Source organism: Solanum lycopersicum, chromosome 2, assembly GCF_036512215.1.
Source record: "Solanum lycopersicum chromosome 2, SLM_r2.1".
Lineage (NCBI taxonomy): Eukaryota > Viridiplantae > Streptophyta > Magnoliopsida > Solanales > Solanaceae > Solanum > Solanum lycopersicum.
This window is the reverse complement of record NC_090801.1, coordinates 19,273,531-19,289,894: the sequence shown is the minus strand read 5'-3', so window position 1 is coordinate 19,289,894 and position 16,364 is coordinate 19,273,531. Positions and strand designations below refer to the sequence as shown.

The following is a 16,364-nucleotide window of genomic DNA, read 5'->3' as shown; positions in this document are numbered from 1 at the left end:
ACTTTATAATTAAAGTTCCAAATATTTTTTCAAGTTAGTTTTAAATGGTTTTATAACTTTTTATTATTTTTAAATAATAATACATGTGTTTTATATAATTATGTATATTATTAATATATTTTATAAACATTCAAAGATCTATTCAAAAATATATTGTTTTAGTTAAATACTTGGGTAATTATTTTATTTGTATGATAGTTTATACCTTAATTATTTAGTTTACAATTAAGTTAATTATTTTATTTCGTTAAGACTAAAAAGCTCGTTAATTAATTAATTAATATTAATTCGTCTTATACTCTTATTCAATTACTAGTCGAACTTACTAAGTGAATTCAATTCGGCCACATTTGTGATTTCGATTGACTTTATCTTAAACTCAACTCTAACAACATTTTGATTCCTCCTAAACCCATTTTTATTTGGAAAAATAACTTAATACACAACTATAATTTTTATATTCTCTAATTTTCCCTACTTTTTTTAAATATTACATAATTCCCTTTTTTTTTAATTTTAGTGTAAGTTTTTAGATACATTACATTCTCTCTCCTATAATACACATTTACCAATTTTAATGCATATTTTTTCTCCATTAAAACACTCAACCTCTTAAATCAGTTTTTGAATTTTAAATTTTATCCATTTAAACACTCAACTTTTTAATCAGCTTTTTGATTTTGAATTATTAAATTTAATTAATTTTAAATAAAAGACCAAATTTTGAAATTTTGAATTTCAAAATTGAAAAAATTTGAAATTTAAAAAAGTAAAAATTTAAGGAAGTAGGACAACTTCCATTAATTTCTACCGTTTTGTTCTTACTCCATCAAGTTTCAGTTCTTTTTTTTCCTTAATCATCTTCATTCATCTTAACCCAGCATATTTTTCTTTTCTTCTTTTTATTCTTAATCCATCACCGTCTATTTCTTCCTAATCTGTAATCGTTTGAACCCATCATCTTTTTATTATTAATCCATCATCAATTCGTATATTCTTTTCTTTTTTGTTTTTGTTAATTGTTCTATTACATCATTGTAATGGATCCGTTAATTAATAGAAGGATATATGATTACGAAGATGAAAATTTGAAAGAAAATAGGAAAAAGTCTTTGCATGATCCTATGAATATTTAGAAGGATTCAAACAAAGACTCTGGCGAAACATCAAAATCAAAGGTTGTCAAAATACAACAAAAAAGGAAAAAAGAAGCAGCAAACATTGTTGTTAGTCCTACATTGTCTCGGGTTAGTATTTTGGTACTTAAAAATGTTGTTTAAATTAGTAAAAAATTTAAGGAATCAAGTGTGCTTGCTGATACATTTGAATAAGTGTGTATAGTATTTTAGATGGTGAATTGATACATGAATTTGTTGTGTATCATAATATTTTATATGCATCATGAAGTTGTTGAAAATTATTATAATGTATCATTCAATAAGTTTAGTAAATGTGTCATCAACTGTGCTTGATGATACATATAGAATCTGTGTGTACAGTGTTTAGTCAATGCACTGATACATGTAGTAGATATGTATCACATGTTTTGCATGTAGTATGAATTCCTGAAAACTTATATCATGTATCAGTAAGGTATTAGTTGTTTAGTTGATGTACTGATACATGTTTTGAAATTTGTTATAATGTATCATTCACTAAGTTTAATAAATGCTTCATCAGCTGTACTTGATAATACATATAGAATCAGTGTGTATGTTGTTTAGTCGATGTTTATGATACATGTATTAGACATGTATCACATGTTATAATGTTTTATTTAATTCACTGATACATGTTGTAGACATGTATCACATGTTTTTCATGTAGTATGAAATTCTGAAAACTGAAACCATGTATCAGTAAGTTATTAGTTGTTTTATTTAGTATTTATATTTCTATATCGTTTTAATTTGTTGTTTTATTTTCAAATTGCAGCCACTGAAGTACAAGATTAAAAAGATACCAACACATCCCATAAGGTTTGCTGTCAATTTTAACAACAATTTCCTAAAGGACTTTGAAAAATACATAGGGGAGAATGTTATCCAAATGTTTAAGGATACAATTTTTGGACCCTTTTTAGACATTTCTAAATGTAATTTTCAGGACTAAATAACTAAGTACTTATTGCTTTTAGAATTGGAACAAAGCAACCCTAATGTGTTGCATATTAGACATTCCAACGGGTGTGTCCTGAACTTTGGTATAGATGAATTTGCATTATTAACAGGACTTAAGGTCAGAGGAAATACAAATGATTTCAAATATCCAGAACAAACTAATTGTATGCTTTTTCAAAAGTATTTCCCTGGTGCAGTCAGTGTTACAAAGCATCAACTAGTTCAACGGTTTAAGATGGGTAATTGGGAGAACAATCAGGATGCACTCCAAATGTCTATACTGTTCTTTATTCATACATTTGTATTAGCTACTCTTGATAATACAACTATATCTATTGTCGACTCTCTAATGGTTGAAGATGGTAGATATCAACAGTTTCCTTGGGGTCAGCTATCATTTTCCAAACTAATTGGTTCACTTATACATGATTTTGACGTTAGTAAAAAGTTGTACCGATTATATAGGATGTCATATGCACTAAATGTTTTGATATACGAATGAGCATCCAATTTAAATTCTGAAATAGTTGTGAGAGAACGCAATGTCATCCCAAGAATATGCAATTGGAGAGTTGTGTATGAAAAGGCAAAGTTTGAAATGCTTATGTCTACCATTTTCCAAGAGGTAAAATTTTATTTTTGTGTATGGAATATCGTTATTTATGTCTTTGTGATACATTATGAAATACTACTGTATCTAATAGTTAAATTATCTTATGTGTTTGTGATACATTCAGAATGCATGTTCAAACATTGTCCCAACAATAGAGGAAATTGAAGCTTTTGATCTTGCTCAAGTTGAACATGCTCATTCTACATCAATACCATTAGTACAACCAAACGAGGAAGATTATTTAGATAATTTCTCCACAAAATCGCCCGAACAGTTATTGAGGACATATTCTAGAGTGTCTGATACATCTCCTCCACCACCGCCAAAAAGAAAAAAAATCGATTATTCAAAAAAAGAAGGTGTCAGAACAGAACCAGCCTGATCAATCAAATGTGTCTCCGACACCGGATGATTATGTACATGTTTCCATGTCAAGTCTGCCTCAACATTCGAATGCTGATGATGTACATAGGTCTGTTCCACAAGTGTCACCGAAATCGGCTGCTGATGTACATGGTTCTGTTCCAGACATTTCTCCGAACCCGGCTGCTGATGTTCATGGATATGCAGATTCACAGAATGTCAACAATATAATTTCTGGTATTGAAGAGTTGAAAGGACATTTGAAAACTTATATAAGTAAATTATTTTGTTATTTTTAAACAAACTTTTTTTTTAATCCTAAATGTATATACAATTTTTAGGTTGACAAGAAATTTGAGGAACTGATTATTTTGATAAAAGCAAATCACTCCCAACTGATGCAATCTATAGGCAAAGAGAACATCAATTTGCAGGCTAATACAAGCACATTTCAGTCTGACAAACAAACATCTCAGTAAATACCAATTGATCTCGATGATATGGGTGGTGTAGCTGAGGATGGTGGTGGTTTTTCTGGTAAAAATGGTGAGCATCATATCGTCGACGATGCAGGGGATGTCGATGTAGATGGTGTTGGTGTTTCCGTAAATGAGGGTGAACAAATAGTCAGTGATAATCCAAAGGTAATATTTATGATACATTGGGTATGTTGTGTATCATGCACATATACTCAATGCTTTGTATCATGATCACTTTCTTTTCCCATTTTATATTCTGTCATGTATCATGCATATTTACTCAATACTATGTATCATGTGATTATAATCAATGTTACGTATCAGCACAAATTATGTTAACAATTTTTATTTCAAAACTGCATATTCAGGATGGTGACGCACATTAGTCGCACCAAGATTTAAATGAACATATCATGGACCAAGACGTTGATGACAATGTTCAGCACAACATCCCTCATGTGTTGCCCAAAAAAACAACAACGGATGCATCGGTACATTTTTCAATTTTGATTTATGACACACAATTTCATTACACACAAATTTATTTTAAAAATCATTACATCATATTATACAGGATTCTTCCACTTCAACAACAATATCGCCATCAACTCAAGCAGCAATAGATGTGCTTATCAAAGATTTGGGTAAAGATCCTACTAATGCTAGACCATTATATTCTTACGATCCGAAGAATATAACTAGCAGCCAGTACTTGTTGACCGACAGTCAATTACCCACTGATATTCCAATAATGAAGATTGTTGTTAAAACTGATGCAGTCACTCCTGCGCATAGAAATAGAATGCCTTCGAGAAGGATTCAATCTCCATATTGTACTTCTTTTGGGTCAAGCGAGAAGGGAAAAGAGAAATTGAAGGATATGGATCGACTCCATTTTCCGTTCGAAGGATGTGGCATTACAGATAAAGTTTCGCCGAAACTTATTGAGGATTACATGAATTGGTTGTCAAGGGGTCTTCTAAAAAATCATAACAGTAAGTAAGTTTTATACATTTTTTTTTGCAAGTGTTAGGCGTAATCATTTTTTATACAACTAATTCATGATACTTTGTTATATAAAATTGTAAATAAGTGAATATTATGTATCATGTACATACATTGAAAACTTATGTATCATATATGCAGGAACCCATCGGACGATAAATACAGATCAAATCTTCTTCTTTTGGATTTACGATGATGGACTTTGTTGTTGCTTTTCCAATGAACAAGAATTAGTTTTATGCCATGTCACAGCCAAACAAATGTTGGTCTGATGAGGTAATAATATTAAACTATTTATGAAATGTGTATCAGTCATAACTATATTATAACATAATGATACATTCTGTAGAAGTATCATACTATTTAATTAGCAATGATACATTCTGTAGAAGTATTATACTATTTAATTTGCAAAAGTACCATACTATATTCACATAATTATATTTCATTTTTATATTGTTTAGATGTATATCATTTCTTACTATGTTTTCATTTTGTTTATAGCACATCGCTGTGATTTTTTACTACCTTCGTAAAAAATCAAAACTTTGCAGCATGGATAATACAGATACACAACAACCCACTGTTTGTTCATGTCACATGTAAAAAACTATTATGATAGATATTACATGGACGATGATGATGATTGTATTACTACACAAGAACATATTGATCGCGCTTTAGTTGTATCTGTACATGAGAGGTCAATAATTAACATCATCAAAGGGTTTGGAATACCAGCTGCTTTACCATGGCATCTTCTAAATGAGGTCTACATCCCAATTAACTGTGATCAAGAATTCCATTGGGTGTTGGCTGTTGTTGATTTGAAAAACAGGTTGATAAGGGTTTTTGACTCATCAATTAGCACAAGGAAAAAAACAATTCCTCATGAGATCAAGATGTTGTCTAAAATGCTTCCTTTATACCTACTTGACAATGGATTTTTTGAAGAAAATGAACGCACAAAATTTGCTGATTGTCATGCATATAAAGACAACATTAGTGGTTCACTTCTGGAGCCTCAAGTTCCTTTCATGATTGAATTTGCACAAGACATCCCTACACAGGAATGCGATAGCCTGTAAGTATCAAGAATTTTTCATTTGCCCTTTTTAATGTATCATTAAGTTCTTGATACTTAACGCACAAAATTTGCTGATTGTCATGCATATAAAGACAACATTACTGGTTCACTTCTGGAGCCTCAAGTTCCTTTCATGATTGAATTTGCACAAGACATCCCTACACAGGAATGTGATAGCCTGTAAGTATCAAGAGTTTTTCATTTGACCTTTTTAATGTATCATTAAATTTTTAATTTATTCTGTATTTTTTTGTAGAGACTGTGGGTTATATGTTACTGCATTTGCCGAGTATATCAGTGACCAAATCAATATATCATATGCTGATTTTAGTCTTGATTACCTGCGCCAAAGATATGGAGCATTGCTGTGGAGTTATGGAAGTGAGAAGGCTAAGTGCGGATATGTTAGTGACAATGATGATCCACCAAAATCCTGGGGCGTAGTCACACCACCACCAGAAGAAGATTTAGTTCACATAGTGTAGCATTTCATGATAAAACAATGTTTTAATGTTATATTTATTGTTTTTATATGTTATTGAACAACTATTTTTATCCTTTTTCATGTTATTTTTTTGGTTTTGTCAATTTCCATGAATATTTTTTTAACATTACGTAACAAATATATTTATATTGAAAATATAAGTATTAGACATATTATAGCCCCACACAGGTTTAATTCATTTAATAAAGTATAGTCAAAGTATTTATAATTAAACATAGACATAAAGATTTTTAAATTTTTTATTTAATGGAGATGATACACTGGGCAAAACCAAATGATACATATATACCAAACACACACTAAAAATAAATGATACATTGGCTAAACCGTATGTATCATGTACAATATGTTACCTATAATCCTTAAATTTTACATGATATTTAGGTAAATTGAATAGCATAGTTATATGAATTGGTATTATTTTTTAAAAGCAAAGTTTTTTACTGTATATTTCAAGAAAAGCATAACAAAAAAAGCATTACACAATTTAAATTATATAAATTCACATGACACATGATTTATAGTCATTGTAAAGTACACAATAATCTCAATAATATTTTTGTATTTTTTATCTAATGGAGATGTATCATTGTGCAAATCAATGATACACACTAAAAGTACATGATACATTAGATAAACAATGTGTACCAAAAACACACAATAAAAGTACATGATACACTAGATAAACCATATGTATCATGTACATTATGTTACCTAATAATTCTTAAATTTATATATCTTACTGTAGCATAAGATTTATAAAATTTTATATTAAAAACAAATATTGACACAAGTATATTTATCAACACCAATAATAATAAAGTATTTATAATCAAAAGCACGACTTCAAATTTAATTACCACATGTTTGTAAGTTTATTTATCTAAACACAAAGTGTTCAATTTGCAGTTGTAATGAAAACTGAAATTCTTTAAAATGTTTATGTTATAAATTATTCTTGATATCATAGAAACATTACGACTAATTCACTTCTCTTTTGGGTAGAAAGTACAAGTTCTTCTGTTGTGCCCTTCTTGTCCACAACAGTTTGTTTTCACCGAAATCTTTTCATCTGCATTCTTTCTTCTTCTTTTTCTTGGTCATCTAGGTGATCTTCTGTATCTAGGTGGATACACAGTTTCAGCTACCACGTGTTTAGGATTTGACCAATCTTCCTTATGTGGCATTGGTACCATTGGAATTTCATATGTTTTTGCCAACGCATCAGGCTTGTAATAATAAGAGTAATACGAATTCATATCGGTGACATTCTTTTTTTTCAATACAGCGATTGCATGTGAACAAGGTATCTCATCTAGTTGAAATCTACCACAACAAAATACTTTCCGCTCAAGACAAACAATATATCTTCTTCCATTTTCATAAACTGAGAAAATAAACTCAGATAATGGAACAACCTGTGTACATTAAAAATTTTAAATATATAACTTTTAGAAAAAAAATCATGTTAAAAAAAGCAAAATGATACACTGAATTAGATACATATAATATAAAGTATTATATAATGATACATACCTCCATTTTTGAACTTTTAGCCGCGTTTATAATCAACAATTCCTCAAATTTTCTACCTAATGTGTCCTTTGTGTATGAGGGTACTTCTCCATTTTTGCAATGCCAAGATCCAAAAAGAATTCTAACCTCTTCCAAGAATTTTAATATAGTTAATTGGCGTGCTTCAACAAGACAACTATTGATACATTCTGCAATGTTTGAAGTCATCATTCTACCTGTGTTTACTGTTGCATGAACTCTTGACCACTTTTCGTAACCTGCATATTCAAGGTACTCCTTAATCCTGTGATCAATTCTATCAACCTTAGCCATCTACTTATCAAAATCTTCCTTTCTATATGCCTTGGCCATAGAGTAGAATAGATCACTTATGGCCTTTCTGCTCCTTTTGAAGTTTCCACATAAATTCTTCCAAAGATGCCAGATGCATACATAATGAGCTACATCGGGGAACACAATCCTAACACTCTTCATGATACTCTCATTTCTATATGGAACAACACACATATCTTTTCTATCGCCAAATGCATGTTTGAACTGTTCGAAAAACCATGTCCACGAACAATCATTTTCGGTGTCAACAACACCATATGCCAATGGAAATATGCAACCTGATTACACACACATTATATTATTTGATACGTAATATATAAAAAGACATCATTACTATAAATAAAAAATACCTGCGCCATCAAGTGTGGTTGCTGAGACAAATATCCCTTTGTAAGCTCCACTCAGATGTGCACCATCCACAACAACTACTGGTCTGCAGTATTTAAATCCCCTAATGAATGGTCTTAAGGCGATGAACAGATACATAAATTCATCCTCTTCAGTCTTATGCATTCTTATATAAGAATCTGGATACACAGTTTTTAACATGTGTATGTATTGCAACATCCGTCTATATCCTGCAGATGGTTTTCCCCTAATCATGGAGAGCGCACGTTCTTTAGCACGCCATGCTTGCTGGTAAAATATTTCAACCCCATAATATTCTCTAATATCATCAATTATATCTCTTGGTGTATAAATTCGTTTATAATTGACCATTTTTGGAGCTGTCACTCCACTTACAAATCTGACTGTTGCTTGGACTTTGGTTAATACCCTCTCCCTCATCGAACACGTATGTTCACTATTGAAATTTATAACAATGAATACATCAGATTTTTTCATGCACGACGCCTTCCTAGTCCAATCACATTTGTCTGAAAAGCATACCAACACATAGCTGTGTACATTTTTTAAGCATATTAATACACATATCAAATACATCATATAATATATTCAACAATAATGTTTAAAGTAATCAAACAATGAATTACACAAAAAGTATCAACCAATTTGTAAGAAAAGTATCAAAATTTAATGAAAAGTATCCACTAGTTGTGATATGACTGTTTAAACTGCTACAATCCTTACTATATCAGTAGTAGTATATTCAAATATCAAATATAGTTATTTCAATGTATCAAAAACAAAATTCTGAAATGATGATACATTAAAATATAAAAGAACATATGAAACATGCAGGTTTTCATATAAAATAGTAATGTTTCATGTACTAATTAAAATATAAAACAACACCTGATTCATTAAAATATCAAAACACTGTCATACCTTTGTTGATCAGACCTCTTTACTTCGCAATTGAAGTTGTTCTTTATCTTATATTTCATCATCACATCTACAAGTGTTGCTTTATCCTTATATATCTGACCTGTCTTCACATCAACAATATCTGAATTGATTATAACATTTGCAACTCCAACTTCTGCATTTTCATGTGACTCAAATAAGCTAGTTCAACCATTGCCAAAGCCTATGTATCATTTGTTGTGCCTTCTACACACGTTATTTCTCCACTTGTTCCATCAAAGTTATGTACAGTACCACTATTCTTTTCAATTGTGTCAATACATAATGGTTACACTGAAAATCAGGCTCGTTTTTTTCAGTTCAAAATATAGTTTAACACTCATATCGTTCTTAAGTTTCATCGGACAGGAGTTACCTTCTACAATGTATAGAATTTCAATTTCTTTCCTTGATACATCAATATCCAACTCGGCTGCAATTGCTGCTTTGAGATTAGAAAACGAAATTGAATCTCCAACAACGATTCCATCGATTTTGTAACTTTCATACTACAATTCGTTCACCCAAATTCCGGAATGTTTCATCAAAATCGAATTATTCATCTTGAAAAACCCACTGTAACAACAATAAAATTTTTGTAGTTCCAATTTTAACAGGCTGTTTAAAAATTTTGTTTTCAAAATAGATGATATAATCTTTGATTTTCAAAATTTGAAATTAATATCCAATTAAGTGCTGATTTAATGCTGATTGATGATCTGTTACCACAAATTAAGCTGTTTTAGTAACAACATTAACTTTACCGTTTTTCTCCCCTATTTTTTCTTAACAGTTTTAAATTACCATGTATCATTTACCATGTATCACTACAGTCTAAAGTATCACGGCTCAACAAATTTAAGGAATTTTTTGTAATTACTAAAGTTGTCGGGACAGAATGTAATTATTGAATTACACTATGGGATTCCTTAAATTTATACTTTTTATTTCAGCCAAATTTAAGATTGGGCCAAAATTTAACACTCAAATTCAAGCCCAACTTTACCTTGTTTCGTTTTAATACCTAGCCCACTCCAGCATTGACCCGACCCAAATCCTTTCTTTCCCAAAGAGACTCAAAGAAACATTGTAGCTACACTCCAAACGACATCTTCACCGTGTCAACAACAATTCCAGTTACGTGACAATGATAACGGTAGCAATTATCTCCTAAAACGGTCGCAAGCAGACGAAGCAGCACACAGCGTCCATGCGTTTATTTCACGCCCGCATCGTCTACTTCATCAGTTGGTAGAACAGTGCTGCTCCAACAGCTTTTCAGCGAGGCAGCTCACACATTTTTCCCTGCAACAGCCGTGATTTTCATCCTTGACTCGCGTAGATGTACGCCACATCGAGCCTCAAGGACGGGAGATCAATCGAAGCCGTCCGCGTACCTTTCAACTGTTAAGATTTTACCCAAGAAATTGGATTTCTGCATACAAAGGGCGGTCTTCCTCTTCCTTGGAAGGTTTTTGAATTTTGGAATCGAGTTGAAATTCAAACTCTACTCATGTTCCTATCCGTTCTTCATTGCTGAGCTTGGTGTAGTGACTGGTGAAGGTTGTCGTTCCAGCTCATGTCGTCATTGTTCGCTGCCCATAACAAGGTAAACAACTCTTGGCCTTTTTCCTTTCTTCTTTCCAATTCCAACAATGTCGAATCATGAAAAAACGTTGTTAGTTATGAGCTAATCTCACATGATTCATTTTGAGCCTAAGTTTAGTCTTTATCGTAATCTTTCTGAAACTAGTGTATGTTTTTTTTTTGGGTTTTGCTTGTTTGAGCTGGTTTTCTCTGTTATAGTTCTTCCCGAGATTCTTGGTTAAGTGTTGCTCACTTTGATTCTGTTTTGCCTAAATTTTGTCATGGTTGGTTTGTATTATGGTTGCTTGTTTTGTTTGTCTCTCTTATCTTGTCTTCCATTACTTAGTTGTTGTTTAGCTTCCTTTTGTAAATGATTTACTTGTTGTCTCATTCTTTCTTGTTACAATGTAAAATATTGGTTTTCCGGAGGATTGGTTCCCATTTTGTGTCAGTTTTTTTGTTCACTGTGTATGATCTTAACATTTTCTAATTCGATCCAATTGGTTTTGCTGTTATATCTTTAAGGTTAAATACTCCATGAGAAATGATTCTATTCCTACCCTTCCATATTTCTTTGGCGTCGCTATTAATCTGAGTGTATCCATAGTCTCTTCGCATGTTAAGTTCATTTAATTTTTTTAGCATAACTCGCTTTCTTCCTCATCATAATGTTCTTATCTTCCATGTGAATTTAATCACTGTATGTATGAGTTGCATTGGTTATAATGAGTACTGGTTTGGTCATAGTATTGCTTTCATTTAGTTAATGTGCTAAGGAAAGGATTTGTTATTCTCATACCTATTTGGAATGGGTATGACCTGCATTTTCTATCCCTAATAAATTTTGGAAAAAGGGTAGATATATAAGTATTGGTCAAAATTTAGAGATAAAAGGAGTACTGTATTCTTCCTTTGAATTTTTTCGTTCCCTTTGATGTTCATGTGTTAAGCACGAAGTTTGGGGTTGGTGTTTTGAGTTTCTTCACCGCTTGTCAATCCGTCTATCTTTGATTCTGTAAATGATAACTTATTGAGAATAACTGGTTTATCATTAAAAGTAAACAATGGTATAAATACATGGAGAGAATAAGCTAACTATGGTAACTAAATATTCTAATCCCTAAGAATCAGCTCAATTATCTATCTATATTATTATACAAATTCTGTAACACTCCCCCTTAGGGCTGGCAAGGGGACCGGGTCATCCCGCCCCGGCCCGCGTCCCGTCCCGACCCGCCCCGGAACCGGCCCATCCCCCAGGGTTTAAGGGGATTAAGGGATGGGGGATGAGGGGACCGGTCAGGGGTCGGTTCACCCCTGCGTCCCGGTCAACCCGGCCCGGTTGAACCGGCCGGTTCACGGGATCCCCCCCCCCCCCCCCCAATTTTTTTATTTTTTTTAAATTTTAAAAATGTATCAGTTACTATCCATTGGGGAAACGGCTAGTGCCCCCCCCCCCCCAACGGATTTATGCCTCTTTTTCACTTCCCAAACACCCCCTACCACCCCCCTACTTTTAAAATTTTATTTTAAACCCTCAAGTTATTATAATTACATTTTAATCCATTTTTAATACTATAAATACACCTATCCTCTACTATTTCTTAAAAAATCATCTATTCTCATTTCTCTCATCTATTTTATATATTCTATCAACTCTCAACTCTCAAGTGTCAATCTTAATTTCCATTCAATTTTAATTCTCATATTATTAGAATCCATATATTTCAATTTTCAATTCAAAATTTTCATATTATATCAATAAATATAATTATATTATCTAATATTTTTTATCAAGTATTGGCTTGGAGTTACAAATTACAAGTTACAACAAATCACAAGCTTCAACAATCGGTTTAACGTCTGCTATTAATGCAGACGTTTGCTACATTCGTTTCATAATATTTATATTTTATTATTCATCTTTACTTTTGTGTTACTATTATTTTTATATTACACTTTATATATATATATATATATATATATATATATATATAATTAAGTATGAGTTCTAGCAAAAAAAATAGCAGTAAAGGAAAAGACAAAGCACAAGATAATGAAGAAAGTAGACTTTTTAAATTATTTAATTTTGGTAAAAAATATAGTAAAGAAAAAAAGAGTAGTAAAAGTGGTGGTACTTCATCTAAATCAACGAGTAGAGTAAGATTTAACATAAATGATTCTACTTATGTTGATGATACTCTTTATAATATTGATTCAAATGTTCAACTCGATCACGAAAGTTTAGAACGACGTTATGGTAATATTAATCCTAACGTTGATGAAAATTCAGGTGAAGAAGTAGAAGCTGATTTGGGAGAAGAGGAGTTAGGTGAAACACCTACTAGTCCGGTGACAGAAGTTCCAATTCCAAATGAGACTGTCAATTTATCGGAGCAAAATTTTGGACATCCACCCCTTATACCTCCCACAAGGGAGAAGGTGAAGTATGAACGACCTAAAACTTCTATTGTGTGGCAATTTATGACTTTTGATAAAGAAAATAGTGTTGCTATTTGTAATAAGTGTAAGCAAGCTTTTAAACATAAAAAGGTGGGGGTTAAGGTGGAACGGGGGGATTAAATAGACATTTGTTATCTTGTGTGCCGATTCAATATAAAGAAGCTAAAGCATTAGCCAATAGAAAAAAGGAATTTCAATTAATGAATTAGATATTACCGGTAATGCATCGATGGAGGCTTCTAACATGGTTCAAGGAACATTAGATCCTTTTAACCCCGCTGGTCCAATAACACAACGTAAATATAATAAGGAATTAGATCGGGAAAATTTAGCTAAAATGGTTTCTGTTTGTGGTTTGCCTTATAGTTTTCCTTCAAATCCCGGTTCGAATATATTCAACAAACTTATAATCCAGATTATAGAGTTTTTTCAAGAAATACTGTCAAAACTGATGTTTTTGAATATCAAGGTAAACATTGTCAATTTCTTCGTTGTCTATTTAGCATATTAGATAGTAGAGTGTCTATTACTTCCGACATGGGTCGTAGTGTTAATGGAAATTTTAACTGTAACTGCTCATTGGATTGATCATAATTAGAATTTGCAAAAAAGAATTATATGTTATAAACTATGTATAGAGAAAAAAACAGGTGCATATTTAGCTACAAATATTTGAAGTGTTTTAGATTATTACATGATTATAGATAAAATAATGTCTGTCGCATTAGATAATGCATCTAATAATACAAATGCTGCTAACATGTTAAAAGTTAGATTATGTCCAATTGACAATAAAGTTTTTCATTTTAGATGTGTTGCACAGATATTAAATTTAGTTGTACAAGATGGTATTTCATTATTTGATTGTGGTAGCGTAAAAGTTGAATATGCTGTTACCTGGATTTTTCATACAAACAATGCTGCTAGAATTAGGGAATTTAATGAGCGTTGTTCACTATGTGAATTGTCACCTAGAAAAATTCCAAAACATATTAAAACAAGGTGGAATTCTCTTTACGAAATGCTTTCGGTTGCTTATAAATATAGAAGACCCATACAAATGATTTTTAATGCTCATAATGCTTACCCATTAGATAGAATTTGTGATGAAGATTGGGAAGAAACTAAAGAACTATTACAATTTTTAAGACTTTTTTATGATGCTACTACCATATTTTCGGGAATTTATTATCCTACTATTTCATCCGTATTAATAAATATTTGTGCTCTTTCAATTGAATTTTGTAAATATTAAAAAAATAGATAAATTTTGAGTTGCAATTGTCACGACCCAAATCGGGCCGCGACTGGCACCCACACTTACCCTTTTATGTGAACGAACCAACCAATCTAACCCCAATCGTTTACAAATAATAACAGAAAATAATGCGGAAGACTTAAACTCATTAATGAAAATCAATTCAATAAACTTCTAAAAACTCAACAACTATTATTCCCCAAAATCTGGAAGTCATCATCACAAGAACATCTATCCTCAAATTACTAATCTAAGAGTATCTAAGAAGCTAAAATACATAAAAATCTAGTCCATGCCGGAACTTCAAGGCATCAAGACATGAAGAGGAAGATCCAGTCCAAGCTAGAAGCATTTGCTCACCCTAAAATCCGGAGTAATGAAGACTGGCTAGAGTTGCGGTTGAGTTGAAGATGACGGCACGTTTGCTACACTCCACAAATAATCAAAAAGAAAACATACAAGTAGGGGTCAGTACAAAACATAGGTACTGAGTAGATATCATCGGCCAACTCAAAATAGAAAACAGTATACATCAGATAATATCATAAAATCAACTACAATACTCAACATGTGGCATTTACAATTACCATAACCCTTGGTCACAACACCAAGCTCATCAATGAGGACTCACGCCTCCCCATCATACTCATTTGGGAATTAGGTTCATTAAATTGAGTATATTAACATATTTCAAGATTCATTCTCTTTACTAATCCTGGTATCGAAACGTGACACCCGATCCATATATACTATCCTGGTACCGGAACGTGGCACCCGATCCATATTCTATCCTGGTGTCGGAACGTGACACTCCGATCCTCATATACTATCCTGGTACCGGAACGTGGCACCCGATCCATATTCTATCCTGGTGTCGGAACGTGACACTCCGATCCTCATATACTATCCTGGTACCGGAACGTGGCACGCGATCCATATTCTATCCTAGTGTCGGAACGTGACACTCGGATCCTCATATACTATCCTGGTACCGGAACGTGGCACCCGATCCATATTCTATCCTGGTGTCGGAACGTGACACTCCGATCCTCATATACTATCCTGGTACCAGAACGTGGCACCCGATCCATATTCTATCCTGGTGTCGGAACGTGACACTCTGATCCTCATATACTATCCTGGTACTGGAACATGGCACCAGATCCCCTAATCTCACTACTACTTTCGTTCATCAAGCCTTCTTTTATACTAAGGCATCATCATTAACAAAGTAGATTAGGGTTTCTTTTTCAAGATTTAGGATTGAATAGCTTCATCGGGCTTATTTTATCACAATTATATAATCACAACATAAAAAACATAATTAAGCATATAGAAGGGTTTACAACACTACCCAATACATATCATTCGCTATTAAGAGTTTACTACAAATAGTATAAAAAGCATAACCTACCTCCACCGAAGATTAGTGATCAAGTAAGCAAATTCCCCAAAGCTTTTGTTTTTCCTCTTCGTTCGTCTCTCTCTATCAATCGTTTTCCCTCTCTTGTTCTTTCTATTTTTCTTATTCAAACCCTCTTTCTTTTACCCTAATTAGCATATAATTAAGTATAAAAGATGGCAATAATAACCCACTAATTAACTCAAGGTTACCTCTTTTAACCCCCAAGTAGTTAGACTTATTAACATTAACCCACTAACTTTATAATTAAAGCAGGAATATTCCAAAATGCCCCTTAAAGTACT

The 16,364-nt window shown here is 32.3% G+C and overlaps 2 protein-coding genes across 2 annotated transcripts; both read right to left on the bottom strand.

Annotated features, from left to right (window-relative positions):
* Positions 1–7,272: 7,272 nt before the first annotated feature.
* On the bottom strand, positions 7,273–8,146 carry LOC138342272 (uncharacterized). The gene is made up of 2 exons (XM_069294624.1): positions 7,709–8,146; positions 7,273–7,590 (listed from the first exon to the last, which is right to left on the bottom strand). Exons 1-2 carry the CDS (start codon positions 8,018–8,020, stop codon positions 7,273–7,275), a joined length of 630 nt encoding a protein of 209 aa, XP_069150725.1. The 5' UTR covers positions 8,021–8,146.
* Positions 8,021–10,704, bottom strand: LOC112940996 (uncharacterized). Its single transcript, XM_069294110.1, has 5 exons — positions 10,608–10,704; positions 9,726–9,791; positions 9,432–9,485; positions 8,392–8,919; positions 8,021–8,319 (listed from the first exon to the last, which is right to left on the bottom strand). Exons 1-5 carry the CDS (start codon positions 10,702–10,704, stop codon positions 8,021–8,023), a joined length of 1,044 nt encoding a protein of 347 aa, XP_069150211.1.
* Positions 10,705–16,364: the final 5,660 nt, after the last annotated feature.